The 16,441-nt window shown below is 36.9% G+C and overlaps 1 protein-coding gene across 5 annotated transcripts in view; it reads left to right on the top strand.

The window, feature by feature from the left end:
* Trpgamma (Transient receptor potential cation channel gamma) overlaps nucleotides 1–16,441 on the top strand; it is a 94,897-nt gene that overhangs the window by 62,257 nt on the left and 16,199 nt on the right. For all 5 annotated transcript variants that reach the window (XM_089085325.1, XM_089085327.1, XM_089085324.1 and 2 more), the window contains 13 exons: nucleotides 206–336; nucleotides 2,065–2,299; nucleotides 3,493–3,641; nucleotides 4,883–5,078; nucleotides 7,848–8,018; nucleotides 9,144–9,378; nucleotides 11,481–11,601; nucleotides 12,358–12,639; nucleotides 13,140–13,273; nucleotides 13,353–13,473; nucleotides 13,837–14,032; nucleotides 14,410–14,604; nucleotides 15,494–15,719. In XM_089085325.1, the coding sequence (XP_088941451.1) occupies nucleotides 206–336; nucleotides 2,065–2,299; nucleotides 3,493–3,641; nucleotides 4,883–5,078; nucleotides 7,848–8,018; nucleotides 9,144–9,378; nucleotides 11,481–11,601; nucleotides 12,358–12,639; nucleotides 13,140–13,273; nucleotides 13,353–13,473; nucleotides 13,837–14,032; nucleotides 14,410–14,604; nucleotides 15,494–15,719 (2,392 nt within the window). The remainder of the gene's footprint in view (nucleotides 1–205; nucleotides 337–2,064; nucleotides 2,300–3,492; nucleotides 3,642–4,882; nucleotides 5,079–7,847; nucleotides 8,019–9,143; nucleotides 9,379–11,480; nucleotides 11,602–12,357; nucleotides 12,640–13,139; nucleotides 13,274–13,352; nucleotides 13,474–13,836; nucleotides 14,033–14,409; nucleotides 14,605–15,493; nucleotides 15,720–16,441) is intronic.

Raw genomic sequence — 16,441 nt, 5'->3', positions numbered from 1 at the left:
AGATTTGCATTAAACAATCCGCCGGAGCACCGGGGTTTTTAATATACCTCGCGAGATATGAAAGAAACGTTTATTAACTCCTTGGTTAAGCGTTTATGAATTAAGAGCCGTTGTATAAAGTATTTCTAGATATATATATATATATATATATATATACATATCGCAGATGAAGATGAAATGTAAGATCAAATTATTGCGTTTACAGAGACACAGCATCCACGGCATGATGGAGGAAGAGAACGTCGTGAGGCCTCATCAGGAAATGGCCAGCCTGTCACTTCAGGAGAAGAAATACCTTCTCGCCGTCGAGCGCGGAGACGTGGCTTCCGTTAGAAGGTCGATTGAAATTTATGATTAAAAATTTATGGATGCTATTATTTTGTTTATTGGACAGGAGGAGTAAAGAGAGAAAAAAGGCACACACACACACACGAATTTCTCATTTAATCAGACATACTTTATTTTCAATATTTTCATCTTGTTCAATATCGATGGATGCAACGAAATTCTTGTAACATAAAACTTCTCGAGCAAACGTATCAGCTTTTGACAGCCTGAGAATATTGCATGTGCGTATCAAAAAAGGAAGGAGGCGGAGGGAAAAAGGCAGAGGGAATTCTCTTTACTTTATAGATACAAAATATTTGCTTAAGTGAAGTAACGGCTTACTTATATATAAAAATGAAACGTGAATTCTATCTTATTTGTATTTCGTTCGCGTGGCATACACGTGTGTCTCTACTTTCGTTTCTTCCTTTCCGAATTAAGAGCACGATTATCGTCCTCGTTATCCTAATAAAGCTATTCTAATAAATGCGTGGATGTGTGCGCGTGCACGTGCTAGCCAAGGTAGACAATTTTGTTGAAACGGGGGTTTCAACGTGCGAGCAGAAACCCCGGGAGGGAAGGAAACTTCTTCCGTACAAAAAAAAAAGAATACGAGCTAATGGCAATAAACTTTTTCAAGGGAGTTAACTCCGCGTCGCAACGATACGCGGAAATTTCATTCACTTAGACACTCTGGAACAAGTCCTATTACAGTTTACAACTTTGTCGTACGTGTTCTACAAATATATATTATGATTGTTATTACATAATCCGACTTGATCTTGTTATTGTTTCTAAAATCACTCAATATTAAAAGTATAAGTAAAGTAAACATAAGTAAAGTAAATATACATAAAATATAAAGAAGATAAAGTAGAATTCAAGTACTGCTAATCCTCTAAATTTTTCTATATAAGAATAATTTATCGATTTCTTCTATTTTCACTTTCTTCTATTCTTGTTCTTTCTTCAATATATAAATCCGCTATCGGTCATGTTTGTGGTAAAGGATCTTCTAATTATCTTATGAAGCTTGCTCGCGCGATTTCGAAACTTTTAGGAATTCTCTCTGCTGTGCTCCTCATGTTGACGTAATTGAAACTGATTGCTATCTATGATTAATTTCACTTTCGTGAAATTCCTCTCATATAACTTAAGACTTGATGTTGTTATCTAAGATCTATTTAAGATACAGAAAAACTGTCAAATATCCTTTTAAATGGGTTCTTCAATTTTTTTCGCAAAATTATGTTATTGTATAAATTTTTAAATATATATAAATTATAAAGTTATACAGGATGTCTCAAAATTGTTGAGCGTCCTTTCTATTACAGATTCTTTAATTAACTTGAGTAAAATTCATCTTGATAAAAATATCAAAGCATGTATAATCTTCGAGTAATTAACGGTTAAAATTTTTTTTTTCTCTGAAATTTTTGATAAATTAAGTTACAGAAGAAAAGGAAAGATAAATGACAAAAGTATATATTTCAGATAATTCTAAATAGAGCTTAACGAAAATATGAAATGCATATCTGCAAATATGTATAATGTTAAAATTTGAAAGTTACAATGAACGACAAAATTGGACATCTTGTTCAGAGAAATTATTCTTGAAACCGTAAAAGTTGGCTGAAAGGATATCCGGTAGTTTTAGAATTTTCTGTATACGAGTGTTTGCACCCGAATCCTAAATGGCAATTCATCAATCTTCCGAATATCCTCCTGTCACTGCAGAATGCTCCAAAAAGCCCAGGAGGCCGACATTAACATTAACTGCGTGGATCCTCTCGGACGATCGGCCCTTCTCATGGCGATCGATAATGAAAATCTAGAGATGGTGGAGCTTTTAATAGAGCACAAGGTCGATACTAAGGATGCACTCCTTCACGCTATCTCCGAGGAATTCGTTGAGGCGGTGGAGGTCCTTCTAGAGCATGAGGAGAGCCTTCATAGAAATGGCGAGCCGCATGTAAGCATATTTTTGACGTATGAATAACAGAAAGAAAAAATATATATATATATAATTATATTATTATATAAAATAATAATATAAATATATAATTATTTCGTACATCATTAATAAATTATATAATTATATAATATAATAATAAATTATATTACATAATTTCTTATTTAGTTTTATATTTGACTTTAAAAAATATAAAAATTATTTTTCATTGTGTTTGAATTATTACTCGCTTGCTCGTTGAAGCCGATGATGCTGTTGTAATTGCAGACAGCAATTGATAACTGAATAATAATCTCACAACTTTTATGCGAGATATGTGTAGAATAATCATATTCCAATTTTACGATCGAGCTTTATGTCGCTTATGTCATGTTATATCTATCATAATCCCGCATAATCTGGCACAAGACATAATCGTCGTGTGCGAAAATAAAATGCGCGTATAAAGGTTGATTAAGGTCCGATTAAAGGTTGATTAAAGTAAATTGATTACGCATTGTGTCGGTTGTTTTACAAGCAACTTCTTACTTTATTCCATCGTCAAGTGATCCTTCTCTCACCGCCATAAAGACAATTCCGTCGAAGTATATAAAGTCGCTCGCGGGGGCAATGAAGGAAAACGAGTATCCGAAAAAGTGGGAACGAGTTATAATAAGAAAAAGGTAAAAGAATTTGAAATTTCAAACGGAGCTGTAATCGGCTTTCTTACGAGAAATCAGCTTACGCAGAACTTGAACGGAATGATATCCGGAGTCCGAAAGCGCCGAACGAATTCATTATATGGGAAGAATTGGTTCCCCGTGAAGAAAGGCGCTACCACCCGTGACGATGACTGATTAAGCCGATCACGCTGGTAACAATGGCAGCGCGAGTCTGCGCCAAGAGAGATTAATTGTTCGATTGCTTACATAAAAAAGAAATATTCTCTTTATTTAGACGACTTGCCATTTCATTGTCGAGTTATTACCGGTTATTTTCGACGGTTGCCGGATCCATCGAGGGCTCGTTAAAAAACGCTCGTAAATCAAACGTCAATTGCACTCAACGAAGAGTGATAACTGCAAAAAGCGGTCAGTGAATAATAATTTTAGATCGAAGGGGGCTAAATGAAAAATTGTTTGTACGCGTGCGGGAAAGAGACTAGCGGGCGACAGGATTTTATCAAAGTAATGACTTGCGGTTTAATTCTATAGAGCTGGGAGGCTTTGCCTCCTGATACAGCCACGTTCACGCCCGACATCACGCCGTTGATCCTGTCGGCCCACAGGGACAACTACGAAATTATAAAGATTCTCCTGGATCGTGGATCCACTCTGCCGATGCCACACGACGTTCGCTGTGGGTAAGACATCTCAAGAATCCATTAACCCTTATCGTAGCGAAGTAAAATTAATGGAGCTCAGTTTTCATATAATTTACGTTAAATCGCTCTGTTGGTTTTACTATAAATTCACACCGGATATCGTTTCGCGCATTTTATTTGTCAAACATTTTGAACATTTTAACAGAATTTCTGTGCAATTTATATTCGCAATAAAAAAATCGAAACCTTTGTTTTAATAATTTGTTTTCTTGTTTTCTTGTAATACGATATTTATTATTACAAAAGACAATTCTGACGTTAGATAATAAAAATGCATTTAAAATATACTTCACATAAATACTAAAAAAAAAAAAAAAAATCAGAGATGTTTTTATCCTTTCCAAGTTCAAGTCTTTTAAAATAATGCGAGCGCTATTTAATCTCACATTATTTTAGAAGCGTCCGATCGTTGATCTCTAAATAAGAGCGCTCTTTTTGGAGCTAATTAATACTCTCCACCGGTATATCGTCTTATCCCTTTGTGCGGACGCGACAAAAGCTAATTAAATTAGGCTAAGCGTATATGAGCGCCGGTTACCATCATCCCTGTAGAGGGAAATTTAATCCATGAAAATCACATTATATATTAAGCCCCGTAACCTTTTGTCCTGCATTGGAACTATGGAAAACTTTTCGAATGGGTATAACTAAACAGAGAGGAGGAAACTTTATATCGCGTCGTAATGTACCACATGAAAACGATATCATTTGCCTGGTGAAAACAATTGCGTGCAGGGAAGAGTTGTAGTAGTTTTAAACACACGGCAGTTTTAAATAATAATATTTTTCGAACAACAAAGTTTTGCGCGAAGAGGTACCATTTTTTGGACAAAAGCTGCGCGCTGTCCATGGATGAGAAATATAAGTATTTTGCACAGTGGTACAGCTTTTGTTTGAAAAATAGCGTTCCTTTCCTCGAAAATTTTCGCGAAAAATATTATTTAAAGCACGTTTAAAGCACTATTCGTTTTGCAAGGCTTGGAACATAAAAATAAATGTTCGATTAGTTACCAGTTTTTGTTCTCGATTTAAATTAAATTTTCCGTCGTTCTCGCACGAGTGACGTAACTCGAATGTTGAGAGAAGAGATCTCAGTGACGTAAAAGATGATGTAACGTCTCGAGATACACAGCTGTCCTGGAAAATATTCAAGAAACGGTGACACCGCGCCTATTTGCCAAGAAACCCTTTTTATTGTTACAATTTGTTATCTATTCTAGATGCGACGAGTGCGTGACATCGAGGATGGAGGATTCCTTGAGACATTCGAGAAGCCGAATAAACGCCTATCGGGCGTTGGCGTCACCGTCCTTGATAGCACTGTCGTCTAAGGATCCCATCCTGACTGCTTTCGAGCTCTCCTGGGAACTTCGACGACTTTCGTTCTTGGAGCACGAATTCAAGTGCGAATATCAGGTAAAAAAATTGATACTTTTTGGAATTGTTATTCGTAAATAATATAGTTTCACGTTACATTTTTGTAGATGAAACTATCGGGTGCCAAAGAGTTTAGTTTGTGAAATGCTTTATAAAATAAACGTCAAGTGATATGTTTTGTTTCTGAAAACATGTTTCAATTTTTGTGAAATGTTTGCGATTTTTTTTTTAGTATTGAATTCCCAAAAATATATAAAGAAAATTGGAAAATTCATGTAAAACATTATTGCAGGATTTTAAAGATAGGTGTTATAGGAAACATTGATAATATAAGTCTTATATTTGGTGAGATAAAATAAAAGAAAATATAAAATATCTCACCTTAAGAATATGAAGGTAAAGACTATTTATAATTTATAATTTTACTTATTTGTAAATTTTTTGTACTGTTAGTCATGAGATTAAGGTAGTTTTGTAATTTAAAAATTTCGTGAAATTTTTTAATTTCTTTAATTATACATATTACATATTACATATTACATATATATCACTTAGAAATTAATTTTGAAGATGTAAAATCAATTATATTTAATTATATTTAATATTAATTGTTTCAATGAATTCATCATTGATTAATGTTGTTGAAAAGTTATTGTTTTTATCATTTTAATTTTTAATATTCAAACATAAAAAGGTATATATCATACAATAAATATTTTCCATTAGATATTTCAAAAATAAAAAAGAAAGCCCAAGAAGGAAGCCAGATATATTCAAAACTTCTATATTGAAATTAAATTAGTTTACAACTCCATATCTTCGTACGTCATGAATGGAAAGAATAGTTTTGCTGAAGTATAAAAAAAGTTAAAAATTAAAAATGTGTCCAGATGCAGATATAAAAGTAATTTTATGAATTATTAAAATAATTATACGAGTCGCTTAATTGCATGATAATTATACTTAAAAAAATTTTTAATATCCTAACAATCGATTTAAACATTCTACATAATTATTTATCGACGATTATTCGACAAAATTACTTTCGGATTAAATTTTTAGACTTTAGCAAAACCATTTTTCCCTGTATAAGTAAAAAAAATCTCTTCAAAGTCGATTCCAATCTGTGAATTCAGACGCGTTGTTTCCTCGGCGATATTTCTTTTTTGCCTAGCGATATCCTATTTTCACCAAACAGATTTGTCTCAGTTAGTGAGGTACTACGGTACGGCAGTTAACACGCGTTTCCCTTAATTTAGTTTCGGTTCGCGAAGATGTATATCCACGGAATGCGCTTGCCTTTCCGTCCCTTTAGACTCTTGAGCTCGAACGCTCGTTTCCTCGAGCTCGACGTTAGCTTCTCTCCTTCCGTCTTTCGCGGTCTCTTCTCAGTGCTTAAGTGACGAAAGTTTAAATGCTCACCATGCTTGAGCAACTTTTGATTTATACGCGCATAAATTGCGCTTTGCAGTAGCAATACGCCAACCAAGCGGGCGCTATCGAGTTGCTTTATAGTTTCCCTACCACGCCCTTTGTTCACCCTTTCCGCCTCGTCAACGTTTTGGTTTTCTTCTCGTACCCTTTCTCCGTACACTATCTACCTTTTCAACACTATCATCAACCTCATTTCTTTTGACCCTTTGTTTTTTATTCGCCCACTTTTTTTCCTTGGGAAACTTTGCGTTTTTCCACTCCCTTTCCGCCGTTGTATCGTTTCTCCATCTTCCAAACGTCGATCTTGAGATACAGCTCAATGAAGACGACTTTGGAAGCAAAGTGAATAAAACTTGATAAATTGCCAGCGATCCTTCTCCATTTTTCTTCCATTTTCTCCCGCTTTATCCTTATTTGTTCCTTATTCTTCTAAAATAATTTTATTTGTAAGCTCTCATCCACTTGTCGATGGATTAGATACATGAACCCTCTTATGTAGTACATCTGCATGTGTCGAAGAGAGGAACATATATTTTTCCCATGGTAGAAAACATTGAGAGGCACGTTAAATATTGAGTGTCTGTCTCACAAGATATCTCCACTTTACGACATCGTTGAGGTGGAATATAGGCAACTTAGTGCGGCAGACTGCAATTTGGGGTTACGGTGGTCTTCTTCTCCGATAAGAGGCGTGTAATCGTACAATTGTGTCGGCTATCTGCTCGACTTTGCTCGTTTACTTTTATTTCACATATGTATGAACTATAAAAAGTAACGACGTAAAAACCCAAGTCCCTCGAGTAGTTCCCTCGAACGATTCGACGTTGGAGATTGTTGTATTCGAATTCGTATTTTTAAAAGTAGATTCTTACATCTGTGTGAAAAATAGATTATAATCGAACGATTTTCTCGTCATCCCTGTCTTTTTATGAAGGGTGGGTATAACTCGCCCGCGGCGATTCTCTCGGTCTCGCGTCCCGCGGCTAACAATGCGGGACACATCGCGGAAACTGTTATATCTAGCCAGTACGTGACAAGAATTCAATTGGACCCCGATTGGGCAAGATTGGCGAACGATTATAGGATAGGATCTCGAGCGCTTGTCGAGCGCTTGCAGCAAGCCTGGGAATTTGATCAGCCACTGGCTTTGTCAAGCGCGCGAATTCCTTCTCGATTCGTAATTCTCGACACGCGAGGCGACAACACGAGGAATCCGTCGAATTTCCTCAGAGGAAAATTGCGACCGAAATTACCGACCGGATTACGGGATTGGGAGAATTACTTTCGGTGAAGCTAGTAAATTAAATACTCCGCGGAGAACGAAAAATTGCATTACGGTATTGTGGCCGACAGCAGCTGTCGTTATGATTTCAGGAGCTTCGAAGACAGTGCCAAGATTTCGCGACTGCTTTGCTGGACCACACTAGAAGTTCCTATGAGCTCGAAGTCCTGCTGAATCACGATCCCACGGGACCAGCTTTTGAGCATGGAGAGAGGATGCATCTCAACCGTTTAAAATTAGCCATTAAGCTGAGACAGAAGAAGGTACGAAGCGCAAAGTGAAAGTGAAATAAATCCTACTTTTTTAATTATACTTCCATTAGCCGCGCGAGAACAACGTTTTTGCTGAGGTATTTAAAAATTTGATCGGATAGAAGTCTGAAAATAATTTTGCTGGAAAAAATTAATATAATATACTTAAACATAACGAGTATTAAAATAATATACTTAAACATAATGATACAGCAAAAATTTTCGATATTCTGGCAATTTGCTAATTTGAATATCCTACATAAATTATCTTGATGGCCTAACAGAATTATTTTCACATCTGCATCTGACCAAATTTTTAGATGCTTCAGCAAAACTGCTTTTCCCGTGTAGTTGCGCGCGTGTTATTTATTTTCTGGCAATATATTTTTTAATACAGAAAAATTTTTATTAATTTATATTACCGCTATATATATGTCTACTTCGTATTATGAACAACTGTGTGTGATACATAAAAAAAATTACTTACGTAATCATACATTTTCAATATATAATCGGTCATAAAATATGTCAAAAAAAATACGAAATATTTCACACAACTTGTATTCTTCTCATTCGCGTTGGTTGACAGTTACGTAACATATATGACGGATGTACAAACCATCAAAATGCAATTATCTCTACAATGATAGCCACTCGCGAAGTAAGTATCTCAACGAGAGAATCAATTGGCATTGCAAAAAACCGACAACTATCAATTAATATTCGATATACTCGGGTATCAATTTAACATTACTCTTTTTGAAAGCGGATTATCAGAAATAGATTGTCGCTGCTCTCAGCAATGAAAACCGCATTTACATTTATTCGAACTTTGTAAAGATTCAAATAATCGCTACGAAAAAAATGTTCCACAATTTCAAATTCGCGTAAAGTGTCTGACGGTGTTACCGCAGATTTCAGCGTGCATTATTGCATCTTTTGAGACATTATTGACGCACGAATGAGGCTCGATTGAAGAGAAGAATGGAGACGCGGAATGCTTGTTAGTTCGTTATAATTAGGGATGACGGTTGGACGATAGTAGAATCGCAGTTCAAATTCTGATTGCGTGCCACCTTCCTCGAGTCGCATGACCGGAAACTGTCGGTCAATATCGCGTTACCTGGATATTTCCAGTTCGTGGCGCATCCTAACGTGCAGCAGCTACTGGCATCGATCTGGTACGAGGGTCTGCCGGGGTTCCGAAGGAAGAATATGTTCCTCCAGGCGCTGGAGATCGTCAGGATCGGCGTCCTTTTCCCCTTCTTCAGCGTAGCGTACATCATCGCGCCGCACAGCATGGTCGGCCAAACCATGAGGAAGCCGTTCATCAAGTTCATCTGTCATTCCGCGTCGTATTTCACTTTTCTATGTAAGTACGTCTCCACTCTTCGCGCGTAATTATACCGCGGCGTAATTTCATTTAGATAAGAATCCAATTTTGCGAGTCACCGACTTTTCTGAGCGTTTAGAGCATTTTTTTTTTTTTTATCCGCTGACTATATCGAAAACATTGAGAGAGGAGCGGTCAAGATAAATTGTATCCTTCACGGTAACGCATGCGAGAAACTCATGAAGTGTTTCGTGAAAACAGATCGGTCGTTTCACACCCAGGGCGATTTCATGTCACGCTTTAAATCTAACCACTTGGCCGACATCCGGCCGTAACCTGCCATTTCCTAGATTGTTTGCCACACTTGATCAGCGTGACCCAAATATCCGGTTCATTCCGGAAATATCGGTAGCACCGCTGAATCAGCTTCAGACTTACAACCCTCTTACAAGCATCTCTCTCTTTCTGGACTGCAATTACTGGGCTACGTACGAAATAATATTCGTTCCTGAAATCGACATACGAAATCATTTCGAGTAATCGTAGTTATGTTGGGACAAATGATTTCGAATCGATGCGTGAAAATTGATTCAAGTAATCAACAATCGATTCCAAAATCAATGGCGTTATGCAAGTCTCGCTGGAACAATCATATAATTGATATATCGCAATATATTTGTTTCAATAATTTTAAAATAATTTATCTCTCATTTTTACAACAAAATATTTCTAAAAATCTAGAAGTTTATTCTGAAAATTTTTAGCAATTTTTCTATCTCCTGTTAACTTAAATTCTCCTTTATTAATTTGTGAGGCAATTAACCTTTATTCGCTTCCACGTTGATTATTTTACAAATAAGTTTGCAAAAAAATTTTCTTGAAACGTGAATCTTGTTTTTGTAATAAGAGAAATTTTTTATCTGCTAAAGGAGAATAAGAGCAATTATTAAATGGAATGTGTTTCCATCTAATTCGCATGTATATAAAAGAACGTATATTATGAGGCTATTACAGACAAAAGTTGATTTTATATCAACAATTTTCAAGTAATAACAAAGTAACAAAATGAATGCATTTAAAACAATATAGTAGCTCTCATAATAAAAACCTATTTTTATAATTAATCTTATTTGGTTCCAGTACGGAAATTTAAAGATACAAAAACTTACGAGGTGGAATTTTATTTTTAGTTTTATCTCTTGGAAATACATTCATTTTTTTCTTTCTTTTAATTTTTTTATACGAAATTTTTAGTTTAAATTATTTCTACATCATCCACGCAGTTTTAGAATTATACTAACACATTAGTAATATTGTGCAAATTTTCTAATGTATTTTAAGTATCCAAATTCATTATAATTTAAAAAATCTGAGCTTTTTCATAAAAACATATTTTGTATAATTTTGAAGGAATCCTATCGTTTTTTTTTTATGATGTATAATATATTTATTACAGATAAAAAAAACAGAGAAACGAGATCGTATGATACATTTATAAAGTGAATTTTTTTCGAAATTTGACGTTGCAATGACCGAATAATTTCACGCGTTTACGATATCCAATATGATTCATTCTGCGGAAATATCCGAAAAGGAGAACGATACGCACCTAAAACAGCGTTTTCTACAGCGTATTTAACTTCTCGGCACGTTGGCAGATCAAACATTCACGCGGCGAGCGTCAAACAGTTTACAAATACCTTTCGGTGCCGCTACCAATAATAGTCGTGCACTAATGTGCGGAATTCAGACGGTTAAGAAACATTACCACCACGAGATTAATTGCTCACCCGACCCGAGCGATACATCTTTGGTTGAACTCTCGCTGCCCTGGCGTTATCCGATTGTGTATTTACACTATTATAGGGTACCTGCTAGATATAGATAAATTTGGACGATAGATTTTTCTTCGCCGGAAAAAAGTTTCTATAAAAAGCTATTTCTGTGTCGCGTGTTTTCCAACTTCTAACATTAAACGCCCGAGATGCTAAGTCGCGAATTAAATCTGCGCTGAAACGGATTTCTATCTTTCATCTGAATCTCACCCTCTCGATCTATTATTACTGTTATGACCCAACATTCAAATTACGACTGTTTTGAATTTTTAACGATGATGAATGCGCATAATTTTGCCTGCGCAGTCATGTTAATTCTGGCTAGTCAACGGATAGAGAGCGTGATCGGTAATTGGATGGGGCACGATGTCGTGGAGCACGAACCAGCGCCGACAAAAAGGGGTGCCGCGCCAACGATCGTGGAATGGTAAGGTGCTTTCTTCAATTTTGCACTCGCTCTCACACAGCTGTTGTTATTCCGAACGCGATACAACGCGTTTCGTAATTCCGTTACGAAGTGAGGGAAATTTTATGCGCAATTCTGATAGGAAATTGAGAAAAGGGAAAAAAAAATACATAAATAAGAAGTAAAAAAACAAAAACAAAGTGAAAAAAGCCGTGTAATAAATCCATGTAATATCCACCAGCTTATGGCATTCTCCGTTCGTGCGGAGGGCGGTAATATAAAACGTAGAAGCGTTATAATATAGTAAGCGTATATATATATATAGTAAGTCGGTGGTAAACGAGATAAACCCTAGAGACGCGCGTGCAATCTCGAAGGGCTTTTTTTCCACACGCTGACGAGATCGAAATGAGGTGATCAAGAGCCGTCATATTGCAAATTTATATTCACCTCGGCGTCCAGACCGATTTCACGTTCAATTTGGCATGCCATTAATAAAATGTCATGGAGATTTTGCTTTCGCGTGAATAAATCGATATGTAAAAGCACGGGTGATTATAATAATAAACGAGCGAACAAGTGTAAGAGGGAAAGAAAGGAAGAAGTGTAAAAGGGTAGCTAAACCTTTCGGATAAATCTCGGGTGTTATTGATTGAGTTGTCGGATAACGTCGTTGAGAGTGGAGAAATAAATTGGACAAACAAGCGCGGGGACACGGGTTCCTTTCGAGTTTTGGAGCTGTGATTAAAAGTAGGTAACCGAAATGGCCGGCCGCAGGTTCATATTAGCCTGGGTGTCGGGGTTGATTTGGTCGGAGGTGAAACAATTGTGGGACGTGGGCCTGGAGGAGTACGTGAACGATATGTGGAACGTGATCGACTTCGTAACGAACTCGCTATACGTAGCCACGGTGGCGCTCAGGGTTGTAGCTTACTACAGGGTGCAAAAGGAGAACGAGGACCTGGCACCGGGAACGGTCGAGCTTCAGCGTGAGCAGTGGGACACTTGGGATCCGATGCTCATCTCCGAGGGCCTCTTCTCGGCCGCGAACATCTTCAGGTAATAAATTACAAGAGCCTCGATCTCGTGTATCTCCGTTATATATATATATATATGTATATATATATATATGTATATATATATATATATATATATATATATATATACATATATATATACGAGCCATATGAGGGATAGTATGAGATTGTTATAAACCGCAAACGCAATTAATCTCCGCTCCGGATCTCACGAGTGGCCGCAAACTATAATCTTTTTATTCTCCCGTTTGCGAGATGATAAAACGAATTACGATGTACGCCGCGATATCTCTCGGCCGTAATCTCTAGTTATAATAGTTTTCGAATTTATGCGTTTAGAATACGTGCTTTGAATGCGAATGACTCGTATACCGTGCTTAAAGTGCAAATGAATCTTTGATTACGTTGCGGAGTCAATGCGGATTAAGTGCGACACAACTCGTTTTCAGAAAGTTAACGTAGGAAATTACTAACAGCTTGGCGTTATCCGGATTAAAAGCAGCCAATAATATTGCGTTACAGTTCGCTAAAGCTCGTCTACATATTCTCCGTGAATCCTCATCTCGGTCCTCTGCAAGTTTCTCTGTCGAGGATGGTCATGGACATTATGAAATTCTTCTTCCTCTACGTGCTGGTTCTCTTCGCTTTCTCGTGCGGTAAATGAAATAAAAAAATCACGATGAAGTATATATTGCGCCAAGATAAAGATTAATGTAAAAAAAATTCTTATTACAGGTCTCAATCAACTTCTCTGGTATTACGCCGACATGGAGAAGAAACGATGTCACACAGCGTATCCTAATGCTAACATCACTACCGACTCCAACGCGTGCATCGTTTGGCGTCGATTCGCAAAGTATGCAATTTATCTATTATTATCTTTTATTAATTATAATTTAATATTTTAATTAATATTTTTAATTAATTAATTTTTTTTTCCACGAATATACATTATCTATAAAAAATAGAATCAGAATACATAGAATTAAAAGGAATTTAATTTACGTTGAATTCTCGAGATAAAGGAAGAAAATGAAGAAGGAAAAAAGTGATGTATTATTAGAAAAACTAGATTTTACAGTTATAACATAAAGTTGTATATTTTGTATTTTAGAATTATAGAGTTTTTTTTATTGTTCTACGACTGATCGTTCTATCGTTGTTCTACGATTGATCCTTCTATCGATTTTTATTTTATAATAAGAAATTTTGCTAACAGTTTGTTTGAGACAATACAAACACTCTTTTGGGCGGTCTTCGGTTTGGTGGACCTCGAGAGCTTCGAATTAGATGGCATCAAGGTGTTTACCAGATTCTGGGGTATGTTGATGTTCGGCACGTATTCGGTTATTAACATCGTCGTCCTCCTGAATCTTCTGATCGCCATGATGAATCATTCCTATCAACTAATCTCGGTAAGTGCAGTATCTTCAGAGAAACTTACTTACGAGAGTTATACATCATATATATATATATATAAAATTGTAATCTAACTAAAAACCTAAGAGAAACGAAGAAAATGAGAAAGTGTATAATGAATACCTAAAGTTTGCGCGTGTTAAATGTTGCATCAAATGAATTAATAGTACGACGAACGCGACATTCATTCGCAGTGAAAATTAACTAACAACCAAAAAAAAAAAAAAAAAAATTCGAGCGCGGAGAGATCCCTGAAATACGTAGAACGATGTCGGTCGTAAAAATACGCGGCGACTCGTATTCCTTATCCGTACTTTTCGCATTTATAATTAGCCGAAACTAATTAGCGAGGTGATTCGGTGCTCGTAATTAGGAACGCGCCGACGTCGAGTGGAAGTTCGCGAGGAGCAAACTTTGGATCAGCTATTTCGAGGAGGGTGGTACCGTCCCGCCGCCGTTTAACATCATACCGACCCCGAAGAGCGCCTGGTACGTCGCACAGTGGCTGTATCGGAAGCTCTGTGGACACAGCAGGGCGGCTAAGAAGGAACACATGCGAACAATCAGGGTAAACGACAGATTCTTGGATTTTCGCGGAGTAGAAATGGCGTCCGCGACGCGCCGTCGCTATTGTCAGAAAATTCCCCGGAGGATTCGATCCTCCTTCAATTTTCAAACCGGCCATTTTTAGTTTCTCGCGTCATGCAGAACCACATAGAATGTCAATGTTAAAGTATCGTGGGAGATTCGGGAACATTGGAATAATATTGAAATGTGTATTCTTGTCGTGAGAGACGCCCTTTACGAATTTCTTTGGAATTTCCTCGTCTTCGTTTTGGTTTTTAAAATTAGGTTTTTATGTGGCAGGAATATTTAGAGCGGAATTTCAAGTGTCGGGAGAGAAATTCGCAGCTTCTTTTTTTGTAGAATCTGCAAGGGATATTAAATCGAAGGAAGTTTTGTCGTTATTAGTCACAACCGTTCTGCTATCGTATACGTTTATGTATAGCGTAGGTATGTACAAAGTTTTTCAGACTTACCAACTTTTATCTACAGATATCTCTCGAAAGGTTCAGAAGCAATTTTCAAGAACAACGAGAGCTCCTCTCGTCGATTTATAACAGATAGAAGCTTTTCAAAGTGGAAAAAAATCATATGCTTTACTTAGTTTTATCGTTTAAAAATTTGGAGAGTTTAAATCACCGTATAATTATATACATTCGATATAAAATTTATATAAAATTTAAAATAACTAATTGTAGAGTCGCGTGATATTCAGTAAGATTTCGAAAATACATCATAGTTGTGTTCGACATTTTTATTTTAAAGAGAAATCTAGTGCACCAAAGAATCCGTGATATAACGGTTCGACAAATCTGGGACGTTGCTATATAAAGTAACGTGCACTTTGCAACGAAAACTTGCAAGGCTGAAGGGATTTCCGATTCTTGTCTTAGCGAAAGGTCAAGCAAGCTTCCGAGCGGGACTTTAGGTATCAGAGCATCATGAGAAATTTGGTAAGACGCTACGTCACCGTCGAGCAACGCAAGGCGGAAGGCGAGGGCGTCACGGAGGACGACGTGAACGAGATCAAACAGGACATCAGTGCGTTTCGTTGCGAGCTCATTGAAATATTGAAGAACTCCGGCATGAACACTTCCACCGCGGCGAGCAGCGGTACCGGTAAGTCTCGAGGCGAGAGGAGACGAGAAACTAGAGATTGCCTGCATGAGCAGCATCGATTCGGTTTGCAGTTTTGGTTTTTCCTAATGTAAGAGAGTTGTTAAGCGAACGGATATTGATCGCAGAGTGTTTTCCAATTCCCTTCGAAAGGAACGGATTTCCGCTTAGCGAACAATATTGTTGTAAGGTTTACCTCGCGAGATGAATCCGTGTTACGCAAACGGAATAAAATTATTAATCCCTCGTCCCGCGGCGGTGTAATTAAACGATGTTTTGATACTGAACAAAAAGTACATTCGTCGAACGGGGACGATACGAATGCGTTGCTGCCGCCGAGTTAACGATGAAAATTATACGAAACGACGGCGCAATTCCTAGTAATCCGCAGATTGTTAATCGCATCACGCGGAGCGTCGAAACTTTGGATTTAACTCAGCTCGATTCTGCTCGGGAATATCAATCATTATTTTATTCGCAGTAACGTTCGCATTAGTCACCGAGGAAGGATAACCCCCTTGTAATTCGGAGCTAAAGAAAGCGCCATTAATCACACGCCTGGACCTCCAGGGCTAATTACCTTAATTAAGAATTTGCTCGATGACTCTTAAGATGTCGGCTTAATTCTCCAATTGATCGTAATAGAAAAAGAAACGTAGATCATTTGGTCGCTCGCATAAGTTTTGTATAAATAGATATTATTGTTAATTTAATTTTTATTTTCT

This window comes from Pogonomyrmex barbatus, unplaced genomic scaffold, assembly GCF_055798465.1.
Source record: "Pogonomyrmex barbatus isolate J1 unplaced genomic scaffold, ASM5579846v1 scaffold1, whole genome shotgun sequence".
In the NCBI taxonomy this organism is placed as follows: Eukaryota; Metazoa; Arthropoda; class Insecta; order Hymenoptera; family Formicidae; genus Pogonomyrmex; species Pogonomyrmex barbatus.
Note: the sequence above shows the minus strand (reverse complement) of the source record. Positions and strands in the feature narration are given on the sequence as shown.